This window comes from Corylus avellana, chromosome 5, assembly GCF_965113065.1.
Source record: "Corylus avellana chromosome 5, dhCorAvel1.hap1.2, whole genome shotgun sequence".
Lineage (NCBI taxonomy): Eukaryota > Viridiplantae > Streptophyta > Magnoliopsida > Fagales > Betulaceae > Corylus > Corylus avellana.
Window position 1 is genome coordinate 26,597,406 of NC_142494.1, and position 19,721 is coordinate 26,617,126.

At 34.5% G+C, this 19,721-nt stretch overlaps 3 protein-coding genes and 1 non-coding gene across 4 annotated transcripts; 3 read left to right on the forward strand and 1 right to left on the reverse strand.

Annotated features, from left to right (window-relative positions):
- The first annotated feature begins 419 nt into the window (after nt 1-419).
- Nucleotides 420-2,640, forward strand: LOC132183350 (Galactose oxidase/kelch repeat superfamily protein). Its single transcript, XM_059596780.2, has 2 exons — nt 420-528; nt 862-2,640. The coding sequence occupies exon 2, from the start codon at nt 873-875 to the stop codon at nt 2,187-2,189; it is 1,317 nt and encodes a 438-aa protein (XP_059452763.2). The 5' UTR covers nt 420-528; nt 862-872; the 3' UTR covers nt 2,190-2,640.
- A 2,833-nt stretch (nt 2,641-5,473) lies between these two features.
- LOC132183449 (U1 spliceosomal RNA) lies at nt 5,474-5,635 on the forward strand. Its single transcript, XR_009440422.2, has one exon. It is a non-coding gene; the product is annotated as a U1 spliceosomal RNA (small nuclear RNA).
- A 4,706-nt stretch (nt 5,636-10,341) lies between these two features.
- LOC148585990 (uncharacterized) lies at nt 10,342-11,808 on the forward strand. The gene is made up of 4 exons (XM_088517038.1): nt 10,342-10,461; nt 10,545-10,659; nt 11,152-11,213; nt 11,524-11,808. The coding sequence occupies exons 1-4, from the start codon at nt 10,345-10,347 to the stop codon at nt 11,806-11,808; spliced, it is 579 nt and encodes a 192-aa protein (XP_088373164.1). The 5' UTR covers nt 10,342-10,344.
- A 1,483-nt stretch (nt 11,809-13,291) lies between these two features.
- Nucleotides 13,292-16,433, reverse strand: GLIP7 (GDSL-motif lipase 7). The gene is made up of 5 exons (XM_059596698.2): nt 16,188-16,433; nt 15,934-16,058; nt 14,650-14,898; nt 14,224-14,479; nt 13,292-13,538 (listed from the first exon to the last, which is right to left on the reverse strand). The coding sequence occupies exons 1-5, from the start codon at nt 16,411-16,413 to the stop codon at nt 13,324-13,326; spliced, it is 1,071 nt and encodes a 356-aa protein (XP_059452681.2). The 5' UTR covers nt 16,414-16,433; the 3' UTR covers nt 13,292-13,323.
- Nucleotides 16,434-19,721: the final 3,288 nt, after the last annotated feature.

The following is a 19,721-nucleotide window of genomic DNA, read 5'->3' on the forward strand; positions in this document are numbered from 1 at the left end:
AACCATATGAAAAATGAAGTGTTTCTATCCACATATTACCAAATAAGCATCGAATTTGGTTAAAATACAAATCAGACTTTGAATCTTAAGACTAAGAATTTACATAATTAAGATTAAGTTGCGATCCATTTTTGATCCCCTCAAATTAGACTTGGATTTATCATCCTTTACATTGTAATAATTTGATCGTGAATGCAAAAGCATTTACCATTTAGTCAAACGGGGAGACCAAATTAACTAGCAAACTAGAAAATAGACCATTAACCGACAAACTTGGGTTTACTGATGTGGCATATTTTCATTGGATATCATAAACTTAAAAACTTTACAGAATAATTTAACCTCAAATATTTTTTATTTTCTATTATTTCTTGTCCATTTTGTCAAATAGTGACAAAGTAAATCAAGCACAACGTGAAGACAGCTTTAAAGGTTAGGTTCTTCCCTCATTTCAATGCCGGGATTTTACTTCTTTGAGCTCTGACAAGTTTTCTCACAAAGCAAAACCAGATGGTTCTTGAGCCAAAGGTACTTCACCTCAAACCCAGAGCTTCGATTCTGTGTTGTCAGTTTGATATGTGCTTAAAAATTTCATCTTGATCATATCGTTGAATAAAAGATTGTTTCTTCATAGTCTGACTGGAGATTGGGGTTTTCGATCTGAAGTGTAATGCTGGTTCTAATAAATGATTCTTTGAGTTCCCAGTATTTTTGTTATTGGGTTTTCTCATTTGATGCTAGAAATCAATATTTAGATTTGAAATTTTGGATCTTTTGATGGGGGAGGGGGGGGGGCATGACTTAGGGTTGGCATTTGGTATTTGGATGAGCCTTAATATTGGGTTAATTGGGATTTGTTAGAATTGACCGCCATGGATGGTATTGGGGAATCTTCTGAATCTGCGTCTGCAGTATCCAGTTCTCAATTGAAGAGCAATGGGTCTTTTCGTGAAGATGATAGGTCCCCTAAGCAAGTGTCACCTCTTAGGGGTGGTGGGTCAAGGAATACGAGTCCATTGGGGCTGATAGGATCAAGGAACACTAGCCCTTCAAGGCAGAAGGCGATCAAGACCAAACCACGTGGATTAGATGAGGAAAGGGTTGCTACATTTGGTAAAGCTGTTCACCCTGATGTTCAAATGGAAGATAGTATATGGGCAATGTTGCCCGAAGACTTGCTGAATGAGATTTTAGCTAGGGTTCCGCCGTTTATGATCTTTCGCCTACACTCTGTTTGTAAAAGGTGGAATTCGATTCTTCAAGATAGTAGTTTTCTTAAATTCCACTCACAAGTGTCATCTCATGGGCCTTGTCTTCTTACATTTTGGAAGAACTCTCAAACCCCACAATGCTCGGTCTTCAGCTTGCCTTTGAAAACGTGGTATAAGATTCCATTCACATTTTTGCCACAGTGGGCGTTCTGGTTGGTTGGTTCTTCAGGTGGTCTTGTTTGCTTTTCTGGGCTCGATGGGCTAACTTTCAAAACTTTAGTTTGTAATCCCCTCACGCAAACTTGGAGGACGTTGCCGAGCATGCATTATAATCAGCAAAGGCAACTGATCATGGTCGTTGATAGGACAGACCGATCATTTAAGGTAATAGCCACAAGTGATATTTATGGTGACAAATCATTACCCACTGAAGTATATGATTCCAAGCTTAACACTTGGTCACTTCACCAGGTAATGCCTGCAGTTAATCTTTGCTCCTCGAAGATGGCATATTGTGACTCCAAATTGTACTTGGAAACCCTTTCACCGCTTGGTCTGATGATGTATCGGATGGATGCGAGTTATTGGGAACACATTCCAGCTAAGTTCCCAAGGTCTTTGTTGGATGGTTATTTGGTTGCTGGAACCCAGAAGCGTCTGTTTCTAGTTGGAAGGATCGGTCTTTATAGTACGCTTCAGAGTATGAGAATTTGGGAATTGGACCATGCAAAAGTTATCTGGGTGGAGATTAGCAGGATGCCGCCAAAGTATTTTCGAGCTTTGTTGAGGTTATCAGCTGAGAGGTTTGAGTGCTTTGGTCAGGATAATTTGATCTGTTTCACATCTTGGAACCAAGGGAAGGGCCTTTTGTATGATGTGGATAAGAAGATTTGGTCCTGGATTGCTGGCTGTGCTCTTCAGTCATACAACAGCCAGGTTTGTTTCTATGAGCCAAGATTTGATGCTTCCATCTACTGAGGAAATTTTGCTTTGCGGTGTCCACTTCATCTATTATATGAGGTTTATAAGGAATTAGTATCCTCATTTTGCCTCTTCGCTAATTTCCTTCTTCTGCACATCCATGAGAAAGGTTCTTCACTAAGCTAGTCACTTCATCATTCAATTCCTTTGAGCTTTCATGCTATATCAGCAATAAAGGTGCATCTGAAGAAAAAGGTCTTGTTGAAGATTTTGTTCATGCAAGGGTGATATCACCTTGTACGAGGGCTCTGTAATGCACAATGATTGAGCAAGGTTGTAGTTTAGATAAGGCCTATGCTTGTTAAGGATGTATGCAGATGATGACATCTAGGGAAGGAACGCCAGAAGGCAATTTTCTTTCCTACTCTTGTAAAATATTTGAAATTGAGTTGTACATTCCAGCTAAATATCTCTAACTTTTAATGCTATCTTGCTTTTCTATTAACTATTAGAATGAGTTGTTTCTAATTATGTGGTCATCCTGGTTTCTCAATTGCATTTATGTTACTAAATGGTGAATTTGTCTATGTTTGCCACTTTGATTTGCTTTTGAATGTGATTAGAAACTCTTGTATATCAGTAAATATGGGTTTGGCTTAATAAAACTTGATTATTACTTATCAAAAAAAAAAAAAACTATGGGTTTGGTATGGTTAAGTTTCACTTTTCTTTTTTCTTATTCCTACAGTGCCTTCTATAATTGTTGTTGTTACTGATGAAGCATTTAACTTATGTGCTCTTGCTTTTAGGATCGCTGACCTTGTGATTTTTTATGTTCATCCCACTTCACGTATGTATTTATTTTTCTGTCACTGGCTGTACGGGAAAGGATTCCACATTTCTGTTGCTTATTTCATTTTCAGAATTAACACTAATTTTGTAGGACATGGATTTTTTTTGACTCCTGTGGTTCATCTGAAGTATGACACTAAAACGTGGTTTTCAGTAGTGCCTTATGACATTATTCAAGGGGGTCATTGTACTAAACAAGGTCAACTTCTACTTGACGACAAAGATCTTTAAAGTACTTGATCACATACCCATTCGTATCAGCTAAGCTCTTAGTGTAGTCACAGTTGGATGCACTAATGCTTAAAACCATCTAAAGTTGTTTGTTTATATTTACTTTGTTTACTGAAGTTACGGATGTATAGGGTTTCTCTTTATGGAAGGGACTGGCTATACATGAAGATCAAAGCTGTATTGAGAAGGTACAACTTACAAGTGGGCTTTAGTTACTGTTTTCTGAGGATACTCTGGGTTCTACATTCCAAATTTTGTTGCTTATTTGATTGATATCTTTTTTACTGTTCGTCGCATTTTCAGTTGTACAGAAAGGGATACTTCATAGCTGCAACCATGCCACCTCTTCCAGGTTGCTCTCTCTCTCATTTGGTATTGGTCTTAGGCAACTGGGTTAAATTCATAATTAAAAATTTTGGCAGGCTGAGCAGCCGTCATTGCTAATTTTTAGAATGATTACCTATTGTTGGACTCCTTAATCTTCGGCATGCCAGCCACATTACACCGTATATATGGTGCTTGAAGAGGTTTAAAACAGTCTTTAAGATGAATTTTCTTCTTGACTTAACCAAATACCAATATTAGATGGTAGCTTATAATCCTCACTGCTTTTCACCAGATCTTGTTGGGAAAGCTTGCCTAGATTATTGATGAGGGTTATATAGGAAATTAGCCGCCTAGCCATGTAAGCATGAGCAGTAAATTGCCATGGCAATACTGGAATTTGTACGACTATTTTTCTTCAAGTAAATACGGTAGATTGCATCCCACTTCTTCTCATCGGTTTTGCCTACAATTTTCATCATATTGAAATGGTCAGTTGAAAACATATAAGACAGTATCCTTTTTGTGAGCTCCTAGCATGAGCATCATTAAGAACTGCATACGGGCGTGTGAAAAACATGCTTTCCTTGTTCCCTTAGAAACTGTGATAGGGCAAATCTACTTGAAATGTAATTTCAGCCTAAAGTTCTGCATCATGGATTATGATGCATCTAAAGCAACTGATCTCCCACTTAAGGTTTCTACTGAAATCAATTCTTTCAAATATGGCAATGTATTTTTATCTTTGGTTGCTTAAGCCGTTGGTTTAGCCTTTTAGTTTTTGCTGTATAATAAGGTTATGTATAATGGTGCATTTTGTTGTTGATATATAGTTACCTTTCTGTCTATCAGTTCCTCTATTTTATGGATGAATCCAAACTTCTTTTTTTTTTATAAGTAAAATTAATCTCACTAGACAAGCGCAGGGGGCATGACCTTAGTACACGGAAAATCCAAGTGAAAAGAGAGTGCATATATTCTTTTTCAGCTCAAGGGGAAGGCAGGCAACTCTCCTCCCCATTGTTACTATACTATACAAAGCAATGAAAACGCCGGCAGCTTGTCTGCATGGAAATGAAAACTCAGATTACATCAACGAACCAAAACTACTGAAACAGAGAAACATAACTATCCAACCATGAAATATTTTCCTCTACTGACAAAACATCTTATGCGTTTGAAAAAAGAGTGAAGATTCATTTGAATGCATTGAGATAACATGAAGATTCATGTTATTTGTTTTCAGTATGTTTTATATTTTATGTGAAGAATGAATGATTTGATTGTGGTGAGCTCAAGCCAGACAAAACAGGTTTGCATAACAATGTGGGATAAGAAATGATACGGGTACCAAATCTTTTACCAAGATATGGATACCTAACTGACATGGAGTTGATTAATTGGTACCTATAACATTTCTCATTTATCACGAGTAAATCCTAGAAATAGACAAAATGTTAAATGCGAGTTTAAGCATAATAAGAACATTTGGAAGATTGAGACGAGGACGAAACGTAGAAAAAGCAGTGAAGCCATAACAAACAATTAAAAGAGATTATATTTTGGGTGCTGAATGCATGTGAGAAGAAAGAGTCTGGTTCTCAATTACCAGAACAAATAATCATATTTTGGACTTAATCCATCGAGTTTATTTAAACTTGTTAGGTGATTAGACTCATTTTTTTTAAGAGATGTAAGAGATATAATGATAAGATAAAGTGAAAAAAAAAAAAGGTTTGATGTTTCTATTTTTATTGGCATTTTTGTTGCGGTAATCGAAGTACTTACCAGACCAAATCAATCTGTTCTATGCGCATAGGCTTCACAACTAGAAGGCATTGTTTCGAGTACACGTTAGTCCCATGCCGGAAGCAAGTGAAAGGGATAACTTTGAGGGTCTTGTATATAAAGGAAGATAAGAGGCCCAATAAAACATACTTACCTGGACGGGGTCAATGGGTGATCAATGAGGCCCATTGCCTAGGTCAGTGGCCTCCATTGCACTTCGGAGGGGTGCTGCCCTAAGGTCTGTCCAACGTGGCAGAGGCTACGTCATAATTTGTGGCAGTGGGGGCCTGCGTTCGCGCGGCCCCTGTCCCAAAACAAATTACCAACTCTCATTGTCTGTAAATTTCTCTTCCTTGTGTTTTCTCTTCTCCTTTTTGCCTGTTTCGACGATTTTCACGTAAAGTTTCTTTTCCTCTCTGGTCTCCACCATCGCCAATTAATCAAACACCACGAACGAATAAAGAAATTCCAAGAAATATCAAATTACCCAATTTAAGAAATAACCCAAAATACACTTTTGAGAAAGCCTTCTCATTTTAAAAATATTATAGATAAATATAATATTCTGCAGTAAATTATTGCCTAGAAAAATATTATAACGTATATTTTTGGTATAAGAGTAAAAGAAGATTACTTTGGAGGCATGCATACACCTGTCAAATTTCTCATGTGATCATGTCCTTTGAAAGCCATACAGATTTTCTTTCCCTTTGAAAATTGAACAATCAAAGTCTCACAACACACCCCCCCCTCCTTTCAACAGTTGGACACAGATACTACCAAACTTTATGCACCTCAAAAGCTTCGTCTCCGTACAAGGGGGTACAAATTTTAAGACTCCTTTTGGTTTTGTTCCTTCTCATTCCCAATTAAAAGTACAATTAACCGTGATTATTTGCACGATGACAGATTACAACAACTAATTACGATTACTACCATCCAAAGAATCAATCACAAGACAAGCCCTCGGTTAAAGGAGCCATGCTTAATTTCCCTATATATCCATCTGTCAACTTCACTTCTTGTTGCTCGTTATCTTATTAACCCGCCTACACGTAAGGAGGAAAAAGTGTACGTAATGAAAAGAGTCTTTTTGGTGCAATGGGAGGTTGAAATTTCTAGTAATTGTTAAGAGAAATTAGCTAGTTTTATTTTGGACTGTCCGGCAAACTATCTAAGCAAGTAGGTTATATATATATATTGTCACAATTTGAGGATAATATACCTATTTTTTAAATGATAACCCTTTTTAATGTAAAGTTTCTTGAAAGTGATCTCCGATAGTATTACTTGATTGTTTGTCACACATAATAAGCTTGTAGTTATGCAATAATTGTCCGTGATTAGAAAGCTCATAAGCTTTTTTAGCTCATTATTTAAAGTGGCTAGAACCAGGGACGGAGCCAGGCTTTAGTATGGATAGGGGTCAAGGGCCAAAAATTTTAGTAGGTAGAGGCCAATAGCCAAATATATATATATATATATATTTTCCTTGTGTCGGGGGCTATGGCCTACACCGGCCACCCCAAGTTTCATCCCTAGCTAGAAGTACTCTCGATTATTTGTCAACATACGTCCTATATGGTGAAAGAGGTTGGTTAATATGGAGTAATATTACACAAACTTTTACTTCTCTACACATCTCTCTATATCCATAGGTGATTTTTAATGAATTTAATTACCACCGCATGTAAAATCAGACCGAGGATAAGCATGAGAGGGATGTTGTCGGTTAATTTTTACCTAATGTCTTGCATGAGCTGTCGAACCGACTTTGTGAGTGTTCCCAAGGAGAAAGCAGTAGCATGAAGTTGGAGGCAACGCCCTCGTGTTCTAAACTTAAACCCTAGCTAGCTCCAGTACTTTCCACTTTTGTTTTGATAAGTTCATCAACTGCATGTTAAAAGGTAAATATATATGATTTAGCAAATCCATGCACACTTGCCGGTGGGCTCTTAATTTGATGCTCATGAGTCATGCCTTGCATTTTTTCCAATTTACCACCTCCTCCTCCCATCCAACCATTTTATTAATGGAATTATTATTATTATTATTATTATTATTTGCCCTTTTAGGGGTTGGGTTGGATTGGTTTGATAAAAAAATCAGAGCCCTTTTAAGTCCACTTAAAACCATATGCTATTTTTTTTTGTCACCATCTAGAAAATACTACTAACATGCACTTGTGTTATATCTCAAAAAGACTATAGTAAATCGAAGAGGAAACTCGAACAGCCAACCTCATGGCACTACATCAAATGAGTGAGCATTCGAACTAATCCTCGTAGGCTTGTGACTATAGAATTATCCTTAATAACAATAACAATATTTAAAAATAAAAAAATAAAATAAGAGTTTGATATATATAGAGAAATAGAGACAAACAATAATGGTCAAAATCATGGAGATGGAGATGATGAGTCTAGAATGACTTGGTAGATCCTCTCCAACATATATGGTGAAAATCCAACTTGAAAGAATAATAGAACAGTTGTGATCAGCATCAACCCTAGCCTCTTGGACCCGGACCACATATGTATGAGCCTCCCATGAAATAAAAACACCTGCATATATATATATATAGAGGAAGTAAATAGTAAACAATATCTAAGACCCTTGAAAAAAGCATTCAAATTTGAAGTGTAAATTAATACTAGAGAAGCACATTTTTCCCAGGCCAAACATGGTAGCTATAGCTAGGCTCTGTTTTTTTTTTTTTTTTTCCTCATATAATTTTCATGAAAATCATGTCGTTTATGTATTTACTGGGAATAAGAATATTAATGAATTTCGCCGGAAAGATTATAGTAGCAATAAATGGAATTCAACATTAAATTAATATAGTTTGATCCCTAGCTAAGTTTGGATTTGCTGTGAATTTGGCACTTGAATTTGAAATAAGTCTTACATCAATAGGCCCGAAAGCCTGTGCCTTTCTGCTTTCTGGTCGTATTTTGCTTTGAAAATGGAATTATCAGCAGATAACAATGTAGAATTAGCAGGTTTTTGTTTCGTTGTTCTTTTTAAATTCTTTTATATTCCTCGTTTCAAATGCATTACTGCCAAATTACCATAGCAGTCTTGAGAAATTTTCTAAACCGTTGAATCAATTTACTGCAAAAAAAGTTCTTTATGAATTGATTTGAAAACCCAATTGGTCCATATAATAAACTAGTATTTTTCATCAACCCCATGCATTTGTTTTTATTTTTTCTTGAGACAATATTCCATATAGTAGTAAGGATGTTTCCAAACTGAGAAAACCCTGCCAATTTTCTTTGAAATAAAGAACCATAATTACTTAATAATCAACTAATAGGGTATGGGAGGAGAATCCGTCTGACTAATCACATTCTTTTACTCAATTGTAATATATATAGTTAATTACAGTACTACTGTACGTGGACCGAATCTTTGACTCAGATTCTTTGCAAGGATTTACCCTATTAATTTACTAAGTGTATGTCCTGCATGCGGTTTGTTTAATTAATACTCTTAATTAAACAATTAAGTTCATTAATTTAGCTTGAAAGATCAGTCTTTTAATTCTTCATTTAAGTGAAATAAACATGATTAATTTATCTGATGATTTTACAGATTATCATATGGTGAATATATTATCATATATACCGTTAAATATACAAAATCTTGATTATAAAATGAAATTTTCTTTTATTTCACTTGAAAATGAGAGCTAATACCAGCAAAATCTCTGAACTGGAATTTTGAGGACAAAAGGAGAGAAACGAGACTAGTCCTGTTAATTAATCTTACACTAGCTAGATTTTTCTTACCCAATAATATTTGAATAACGTTCATCTCTATAATAGAATATATATATATATATATATATATATATATATATATATATATATATTCATATATGAGTTTTAATTAATTGGTTATATATATAATATTCTAGAAGCCTGTGTGAGACTTATTTTATTTTGTTTTTCTAAATTAATTACTTTCTCTTGATCATCAAATGCCAGCTGTCAGGCCACCAAGCCAGGTCCGGTTCACAGCTGATTAGAAAAATGATCGTATTAATTACCCCTCATGTCTCAACTTTTCGGCATGCTTAAGACTTAAGAGCTAATTAATTTGTGTCACTGCTCCTATTTTCTTCCCTCCATTCACACATACATATATATGTGTGCCCATGTACATTAGGGTCAGTGATTGACAAAATAAATATATATTTGTTAGGCCACTTTGTCTGATCAAGTGTTGCATACTCATATATGGTTAGAAAATAATTAATTAAATTAATAAATTTTTTATTTTTTATTAGTTTAAATTTTTGGGACAATTGATTATTTAGTATGATATCAAAACAAAGATTATAAGTTCAAACTCCAACTCCCTATTATGCTTCAGTTTAAGTCAAATATTTTAAGTGTTGAGTCTCACTTATTGAAGGGGAAACATGAAATGATGCGTTAAAAAATTACTTATCATATACTATTTCTTATCAGCATTAAATTTTTAAGATGTGGGCTTTTTTCAAACCCTTGAAAAAATAACGGTATTTTGTTCTTAACAGCTTCAAGTTTTTAAGATAACTGATAATTTAATCGAACTTTCCCGATCTTTCAAAAAAGAATGGTATTTATTGTTCATGAGCCATGTACAATTTCATCCCAATCATATTGATGTTAGATTAAAAATAAATAAGATGTGAAAATTAATGACCATGAAATGATAGTGAACTTATGCACTACTTGTATGCATGCAATTATATACCACTTTTCTTATTAAAAAAATCACGGAAACCACGTTCAATCTCTTAAAGTTAAAAGACCATTGTTTTTTCTTTCTCTCTTTTATACATTTATTTTGAGTCTCCCTAGGTTTTGCATATACCCAGGAGTAATATTTTATGCAAGAGGTGTCGGAACCCTAGCTTTGACTTGGCTTCGTAATTTCTATAAAACCTACACCATTGTTTCCAAGTTTCCTCTCTCTCTGTTGTTGAACAACAAACATACCCTAGAGAAGGTGAAGAAACACAAACATGGTGCACATAAGATTTACAAGTTTTGTCCTCTGGCTTCTCTTTGTTATGCATGCCCTTAGGGTCTCTTCTGCGTACGCTCATCAAGGTGGTGAGGAAGGAGTTGCAGTTCAAAAGGTATGCTTTGTTATTTATTTATTTATTTGAATAAATCAGGGCTAGCTTGTTATTTCATGATTGTTAATATATATACATAACAGGCACTTTTCGTTGGTGGGTGGAAGAAGATAGGGCTTGGAGGAAGGAAAATGGGAGTGCACAAAGTTCTGAGAAAGAAGATTGAAAGAGAAGAGGGGCTGAATGCAAAGATTTCAGGTGCAATCCATTCTGATGGAATACTTGATGAAGTGAAGGGGGGTTTTAGAGTAAAATGTAAAGAGGGAGATAAAGAGAATGGCTTTGTAGCTTTTACTGCTGATTATCATGGGCCTGAACGCCACACCCCAAAACATAATTGAAAAAGAAGGATTTTTCTTTGCCTGTTTAGAACCCTGGTGAACATATATGTGGATGATCATGTCATACTTGTATGTAATCGAAAATTATTTGATGTTTGAAGGAATTCATATTTTTCTTATTTTGATCGATTCTCAAGGTTGTGTACTCATGAGTCTATTTATATATTATGATTTTTCATTTCAATTTTGTACATTCTTAGACCAGAAATTACATGTTTTAATTAATAGTACTAGTGAGATTAAAGTAGTTTAATTAGGATGTGTTGATTGAGAGTGAAGAGACTAATTAATTAATTAACTTCATTAATTATATATAAGTTCGTTATAAATATTTCTTGTGTAAACGCAGGAAAGGACAGTAATGCTCCAAAGATTTCACCTGGTGGATCTCAAGAAAAAGTGAATGATCAGGTGATCTCTCCCCCTTCTCTCTCTCTCTCTCTCTCTCTCTCTCTCTCTCTCTCTCTCTCTATCTCACTCAGTACTATTAGTCAAAGCTCATAAGAAGAAGGATATTAGATCATTAGTGTGGTGCTTCACAGTTTTGAGAAGGAAAAAAGAGCATGTGCACATTATTATTATAAGCTTAATGCAGGAAAAAAACTTTTTTTTTTCTTGCAAAAGTGAACATAAGTTGTATATATATGTTATATGTTATGTGTTACCTGAGGTTTTAGTAGATATTGATTCTAACAACAATAATCTATTTCCTGTCACACAGAAAAATATGAACATGTCAAGACCAAAGGCATCGAAATCTGGCAGCTTGGGAATTCCTAGGAGTACTGCCCAACTCCCAAACAACAACAAAGGGCAATCTCATGATCAAGATTCCAAGGCCAGCCTGGGGAGTTCCTCAAGGTCTGACAAAGCAGTCTCTCGAGAAACCTATGAAACCCAAAGGCTTCTAGAGGCCACCAAAGAGATTGTGAACCTTATGCATAAGGATTATAAGGGAATGGCTCGCCGTAGCCCACCCATCCACAATCAGGAGCCTTGGCATTGAGTGATCAATGGAAACCATAGCTGGCTAGCTAGCTAGGTTTAGGCTCACAATTTTGCCCCAATAGTAGGAAAGTGAATTAAGTTCCTTAGCCTACAATATTAAATAGTTATCTTTCTTTTTGTTTTTTACTGGGTCATAGAGGCAAGCTCGCATAGGAACTAATTAAAACTGTTGTTTGTTTCTTTTGACGTGGAAGTAGTAGAACACATACAAGTGATGTACATTAAGTGTGTCTTCGTAAGACTTTTGGTTAATTATGTGATTATACCAGCTTAATTTGTGAAGTTACATATTTTAGGAATATTATGCTATATTCTTTTTTGAAATATTACATTAAAAAAAAAAGAAAAGAAAGAAAAGGCCGGTACACATATAAACAAATACACAGAGTTTTTGAACCTCAAAGCACATCACCTAATGATGATCATGTACAAACTATTTTCCGAAAAAAAAAAATGTTATTTCAAGATACAAAAACAATAACGTTTATAATAATATTGAAAAAAATAAAATTTGGGGGGGGGGGATGTAAGCTAAGTGATTGTATAAAAGGAAAAAAAGAATTGTAGAATATTCCACTTCTGAACCTCATAATTAAACAAATTCATTTCCAGGCACTCCTCACAAATCCTACCTAATGGGCCTCCAACTGCAATTGATCATTTCTTAATTATATGATTAGCTAGGCTTGAAGATGTCAAGAATGGCTCCTGATTTCTATCCACTTTAAAGAATATTAATTGGGTGGTTGTTCATGTATTATCATTTATCCATTGAAGTGATAATGTTAGAAAATTGTTATAAATTCGGTGAAATCTGGCTTATGTGGCAAAGAGATCAATCCGGATTTGACCAGTGACAAGCCTACAACTCAAGCTGACGTGGTCAATTTTGGGACTCTAGTTCCGGAAATGATATATATAATAGAGGAATGACACAACCTCAAATTGGGGCCAACTTTTTTTTTTTTTTTTAATTTAAAAAATAACAAATTAAAAAATTAAAAATTTTCTGATTTAAAAAATGGTCATTATTATGAATAAAAATACAATTTTTATTTTTTAAAAAAATACCAAATAAAAGAAGGACCAAAATAAAAACTATTGCTTTAGAAACTTTTTTAATTTTTAATTTTGTTATTTTTTAAATTAAAAAATAAGGTAAAAGTTTCTGAAGCAAAATACAGTTTTTATTTTTGAAAAAATACCCAAAAAAAAAAAGAATAACCAAAATAAAAATTATTGCTTCAGGAATTTTTTTTATTTTGTTATTTTTTAAATTAAAAAATAAGACAAAAGTTGGCTCCAAGTTGGGAATAGTTGGGTCTTTAGCATTTTTCTATATAATATAAGGAATGATAGAGACGACACAATTTATAAACACAACTTTGGCCCAACTTTTTTCTTATAAATATTATTATTCAATATGAATATTATTATTTAATTTGTACTGAAAAATTAATTATGAATACAACCACATTAAATAATAATACAAGATGGATGGATATAATATTGTTCACAATTGTACGAGCTCCTTAATGTTGAATGGAGTGCAAATTGATGTGTCATTGATGCATCGTGTTGCTATGAGAGAACATGCAGCTTCAGTAAGATGATAGGCATCCCAAAAGAAGTGTTTATATTCATTAGGGCAGGAAGTCAGCAATGGAATGCATCCTGAAGTCCCATTTGCCCAGGTGATACAACATGGGTTGTTTGAGTCCATTAAGCCTGCAAAATATAATTAATTAATATTGATTGAGGCAATTAGCTATTGCAATTTACTTAAATAAAAGATGAAACTTCACTAAAGACTCCTGAACTTCCACCCGATTTGATAAACTCCTCATAAACTTCAAAATCTCTCAATTTAATCCCCTAAACTTTCAATTGCTCTCAATTTGGACCCCTTCGTCAGATTTTAAACGTTACATAACGTTTATACCCTTGACTTTTGTATAAAATTTCAACTTCCAAAATGTTTTTTTATTAAAAAAAAAACAAAACAAAAATCAAGGATATTTTAGTCTTTTTTTTTTGTATTTTTAACGGCTAAAATAGACGGAGGGGTCTAAATTGAGAGCAATTAAAAGTTCAGAAGACTAAATTGAGAGATTTTGAAGTTTAAAGGGGGTATTTCAAAACAGGTGGAAGTTCGGGGATCTTCAGTGAAGTTTTTCCTAAATAAAAGATAAAGTTTTCTTTCAACTTAGGCCGGAGGACATTTGTTCGTTTTAATTTATTAACTTGACATATGTCACATGCATGTCATGATATATAAGCACATTTTTCCTCCAAACAAGGTTGAAAGAATTATTGGGTTAATATATAGATTGAATTGAGGAAATATATTTACACCCAATTTGAAAGAAAACTGTCAAAAAAAATTGATTGCTTAGAAGAGAAAATGTTTTACCATATTTGGGAGGATTTGTTATTGCATCATAGGCAAGAAAATTAGCTTGGGCAAGGACAAAGGTTGAGCCCTGGAGAGTGGATGCTAAATATTTGAGCAACGCTGGGAGTCTCTGATTAAAAAATGAGACGATTTGATTGGTGTCTTCCACACATTGTCCATCCTGTTTATAATGTTGCCTTGTAAATGATGGGATGCATCCAATGGGGCCGATTTCAAACATGACCATCTTCCTGGCTCCTAAATTATACAACCTCTGGTAATACATGACAAATAATTAGGCTAAATTGAAAGATCTATGAGTGATTAATGGCAAATTTGCTGCTTAAATCATGAACAAATATGAATAATAGAAATGATTATCTTTTAATGAATGATAGATTAGATTAAAATAATAATGAGATCCATATATTGTATATATATTACCTCAAAACGCTGGCCCAGGGAATCGACAAGGAGCTGGGCAAATGGTTGGGTAGGGTAACGGTTGCTTGTACTGTACATATTGGGTTGAAGGTAGTTGTTGATGTAGTCGTTGCTGCCAACGGAGAATATAAATATAGATTTGGACAAGTAATCTGAGAGCTCCTCTGGGTTTTTGAAATGCCTTGGCAACTCTGACCTAACTGTCCTCTCAAACAAGTCAATCTGTTCATTTAAATTCAAGCATTTTCCCTGCAACCAAACAACATATACATACGCGAGAAATTAAAGCAATTATGACCCTTAATTTCCGTTATATTACTTTAAACCAAAATGTTGAGAAAATTCACAAACTAATTGTGTTACCAAGTAGATTTTTGATACCACGTTAAACGATTACTTTTCAAAAGTTTATAAGTTGATATAAAATAATATATAGGGGTAACTTCACTTTAGACTCCTGAATTATCACATGATTTGATAAGCCCCTGAACTTTAAAACCGTTCAATTTTAACCCATGAACTTTCAATTGCAGTCAATTTGAACCCATCCGTCAAATTTTAAATGTTAAAAGTAAGACAATGACGTTTATACCCCTAATTTTTTTATAAAATTCTAAATTTACCCTTAATTTCAAATTAAGATTTTTTTTAAAAAAAAAAATCACAAGGTGACCCACGGTTGGGCCACCTTGTGGCCCTTTTCTTTGAATTTTTTTTAATAGAAAGAAAATTGAAGGGTAATTTTGTTTTTTTTTTTAAGGCTTTTAACGGCAAAAATTGACCGGGTGGGGGGGGGGGGAGGGGTAAATTAACTGCAATTTAAAGTTTAGAAATCATGTGGTAATTTAGGGGTTTAAAGTGAAGTTACTTTAAAATAATAAATTTAATCATTAATTTAGTTAATAGTTTAGCATGGGACATGGATTTGGCTGTTGGAATTGAGCATTCGCATATGTTTATGTAAATCTCTATCTAAATTTTAGCTAAATTGCTATTCTTTCCATCTAAATTTTACTTAAAAGCACGGGAAAAAATTTTACTTAAATTTTGCAATTAGTTGAATGTGGTGGCAATTTGAGAAAATTATATTATGGTGGCAATTTGGTCTAATAGCTAGAAACACTCCTAGCCTGTATTTTTGTTAGATCAAGTCATTCAGAATTTTAAGATTATGTAAATTTTCTTATACTCTTTATAAACCAATAGTACTCCTATAATTTCGAAAATGCAAAAAAAAAAAAAAAAAAAACAAGATAATATATGCACAATGATTTGATTTCGTACAAGTCGGTTTCCAGTTTCTGGAAGAATGCCACATGATCCGGACGCATAGTTCAAACCTGTAAGTGGAGTTGATAGAGATATGATGCTGATACATGGTGGAGCATATGGCAGCCCAAGAAACTCAGCTACAAGGGAAAAAATAAAATAAAATAAACAATTTGAAACATATAGTTAATTAGAAATTCTCTTTATTGGTAATTAAGTTAATTACATACGTAAAAAAACTGTAACAATATGCATGCATGCATATATACCTATAAAATCTGCGACTGTTCTACCGTTTGTGAATCTTCCTGTAACTCCTTTGACAAAGTTTACACCATAAGGCGGATAATCTGCCTTGGCCACGGTGGGCAGGATGTTGTTATTGCCACTATCGAACATGGAATCTCCGAAAACATATAATGCTGGTGCCAGTGGCAAACTGTGGATCATCGGAGAGAGACTATGAAGGAAAATCAACAAGAAAATGAATGACATTCTAGGAATTAATACTTGTTGTGAAGATGAAGAGAGAAAGAATGAAGAAAGTGTGTTGTTGTGTATATATATATATATATATATAGAGAGAGAGAGAGAGAGAGAGAGGAGAGAGAAAGAGCAGTTTAATTTTCTTGTAGCGTGTTGGGGGGAGGAATATATCCAGAAAGTAAGAGTGAGTCACATGAATATCACCGTGAGAGCTTCAAAAGAGGATGCAATGACATATACACGTAACGAACATGGCGAGGTTTGTTAGCTCTTTTGACTGAAAACAATGCATGAGATACGTCACACGCAGCCTAAGGTGGACAAATGGAAGGGCATAAACTTAATTGATCACAGTTTGACAGCACATTTAGGCTTAAAATATTTTTCAACGGTTTGGCTTGTACAGAAAATCAACGATATGGTGGCAATAGCGGATTTAGGAATTCGTATTAAGAATGGCAAAAGAAGAAGAGTATGGGCGGATGAAGGAGTAGGGGCCAGGAGATCAAGAAAACTAAAAAAATATCCTTAGAGCAAAAAAATTTCAAAAATTTTTAGAGTGGCAGGTGCCCCTGCCCACCCCCGGCCCTTTGTATCCAGCACTGGATGGCGGGAAATAGCTGGTGACCTCCGCGGGCGACTTCCAGATAATTTCTATAGCAAATTCCGGCAATCTCCGTGTGGGCGGTGGAAAATGAACTACAATAGAGATCGAGTGCATGCGAAAAGGAGAAGTTTAAAATCGAAAAATGGTTTTCGAAAATATAGAAGGGAAACTGTTTTACACAGCTTAAATGAGGTTTTTTTGTTAATTGAAATGTTTTTGATTTTATCAAAATTTTCAGTTGTACCAAACACAAAATTAGAGAAAATCTTTCTAAAAAAAAGTTTTGGTGGAAACAAACATATCCTTAAGAAAAAATAAACAAATAAATTAATGACACGAGTTAGACATTTAATATGAAAGATCATGTTCATTTCTGTCGTCATTGCTGGGTCTTTTTTTCTTTTCTGACATATGACTACTACGGAAAACACGGTGTTTTTGTTTTGAGTAAACCTCCTATGCGGTCGGGCTGCAAAAGTAGTCTTTTGCAGCCCCCAATAGAACATTGACACATAGGAAAAATGTACAAAACTATCTTACACCTAAAACACTAGATTCTTCCTCCCATTTCTTCTTCTCTCCTATTTCTTCCTTCCTCCCGACAACTCCTCTTCTTCTTCCTCCCATTTCTTCCTTCTTCTCTCCCACGCTGGCCGTGGGTCACACCAGATTGGGGAAACAAATATTCTCAACAATCAACCCATTAAAATCCATCCAAAACCCATTCGGCCAAACCATCCCCATCCCAAACCCATTCAGCCAAACCATCCCCAAAAGCACTACTACAAACCAAACATCAACACCAATTTCACAAAGAACATAGCACTACCCACTCGATTAAGAACACCCAAAATCAAATACCCAACTTAATTCAAGAATCAACAGCAAAGGGGATGAATTTTACCTTTGAAGAACCAAATCATTTCATCCGACCGAAATGGGGAAAAACAAAGGAGGACGAGAAGACCTGCAATCAAAAATGACATTCAGAAGAAAGTCTCCGGCGCCGTGGGATGCTGCTGGCCGGCGCCGGTAGTTTGGTTGTGGGTTTGCTGGCCGGTGGTGTTTTGGTTGTGAATTTGCTGTTATTTGGTGTTTTGATTTTATTTTGTCAAAATGAGCTTGGTGATGTGTCACTATGAGAGTGGATGCTGCAAAACAATCCTTTTGCAGCATGACCGCATAGTAGGGGCTCCCTTTTGTTTTTATTTTATTTTTTTCACTCCCATACCGAAGAAAATAAACGTAATTGCATGGAGAGCATGCGAAAAATGTAGGAAACTGATCAGCATCTCAATGTGTGTATATATATATATATATATATATGATACTACAAGAAAATAGGAAATAGCTATATGAATTATTAAAAACCTATTCAAACATGCTAGTATGAAAATAATGTTCCACATTTTGTTCCATCTAATTAATAATTAAGGACTATTTTAATTTATAAATAAATCGAGAACTCTTCATGGAAGGTTGCTATTAATCCACTTAATATTATTGTGGATATATACTTGATAAAAGAAAAGGGTTACAAAGAGATCGAGATCGAGATCATTTCCATTTTTGATATGAATGGATGAAGGCATGGGAAACCGGTTGAGAATTAAATATTAATGAAATAATCGGATCTCGATCTATAACATGACCAAGCAGGCCACTAGTTATATACGGATCCCCTTGTTTAATTTTTTAAATCTACCACTTTATGAAGCAGGCCATGATTGAACAGTTAAGATAAAAGTGATAAATAAAGATAATTGATTATTTAAACGAGCTTGGATTGGGTTCCATCTAGGTCTCAATTGGGTCTTGTTGGGTTCACGGTTAGATCTTGAAGGTTATCGGTGTGACGTCTTAACTCGGTTTGTCAATTTGATTAAAATTGAGATGTCCAAAAAATTAAAATAAAATTCAGTCAAATCGAAAATATTTTTCATCCCACTAATCATTCAAAAATACAAAAAAAAAAATATTTTTCAAACAATTATTTTACACGGAAACAAAAAAACTAAAATATAGACAAATATACAGAAATGCACGCACTAAAGGGGATGGATGACATAATTATATATGCATTTATGAGTAGAAGTACCTAGTGGGGTAGGGTCATCATCACTCATAAAGATGATTCAACAAAAGATATTGAAGTTTCATAATTATAATTATAAGTAGCAATGTGGCCAGCTTGAGCAATAAAGAGTGTTAATAAATTTTTTATAAATTGATGCAACAGTTTACATAAGTTATATTAATTTTGTTAACCATTAAATAATTAAATTTAATTATTAACATTAATTTATAAAAAAAATGGTAAATATATTATAAATTTCTGAGTCAATTTGTCAAAATTAAAAAATCTCTTCTTTTTTTTTCTTCGACTTTTTATTTTTTGAGTTAATCAAAATGCCAATAAAATTTCTACTATCAAAATTGTGTAACTGCCGTTAGTCCCAATCAAAACGCACAGTTTTACCACGTTAGCATAATAATTTATTAATTTAATTTTAAAATTAAATATTAAAAAAAATGAATGGGGCAGCCAACAGTTGGGCTGCCACCCTTAACCCGTATGGGGTGGCCGCAAGCTACCCCAGGGGTGGTTCGCCCCCCTCGATGGTGACTTCCGGCCACCCCCACGGTGTTTGGGGCCACCCCTAACCACCCAAGGGGTGACAGCCCCACCACTGGCCACCCCTTCATTTTT

Bases quoted from the DNA above. Each gene is read 5' to 3' on its own strand.
- LOC148585990 (XM_088517038.1), top strand. From the start codon at position 10,345: ATGGTGCACATAAGATTTACAAGTTTTGTCCTCTGGCTTCTCTTTGTT. The intron at 10,660-11,151 runs GTGCAATCCATT...GTGTAAACGCAG, and splicing joins GCTGAATGCAAAGATTTCAG to GAAAGGACAGTAATGCTCCA. The intron at 11,214-11,523 runs GTGATCTCTCCC...CCTGTCACACAG, and splicing joins AAGAAAAAGTGAATGATCAG to AAAAATATGAACATGTCAAG.
- GLIP7 (XM_059596698.2), bottom strand. From the start codon at position 16,413: ATGTCATTCATTTTCTTGTTGATTTTCCTTCATAGTCTCTCTCCGATG. The intron at 14,899-15,933 runs GTACGAAATCAA...GTTTGGTTGCAG, and splicing joins CAGAAACTGGAAACCGACTT to GGAAAATGCTTGAATTTAAA. The intron at 14,480-14,649 runs GTAATATATATA...ATGTATTACCAG, and splicing joins CCCTGGGCCAGCGTTTTGAG to AGGTTGTATAATTTAGGAGC.
- LOC132183350 (XM_059596780.2), top strand. From the start codon at position 873: ATGGATGGTATTGGGGAATCTTCTGAATCTGCGTCTGCAGTATCCAGT.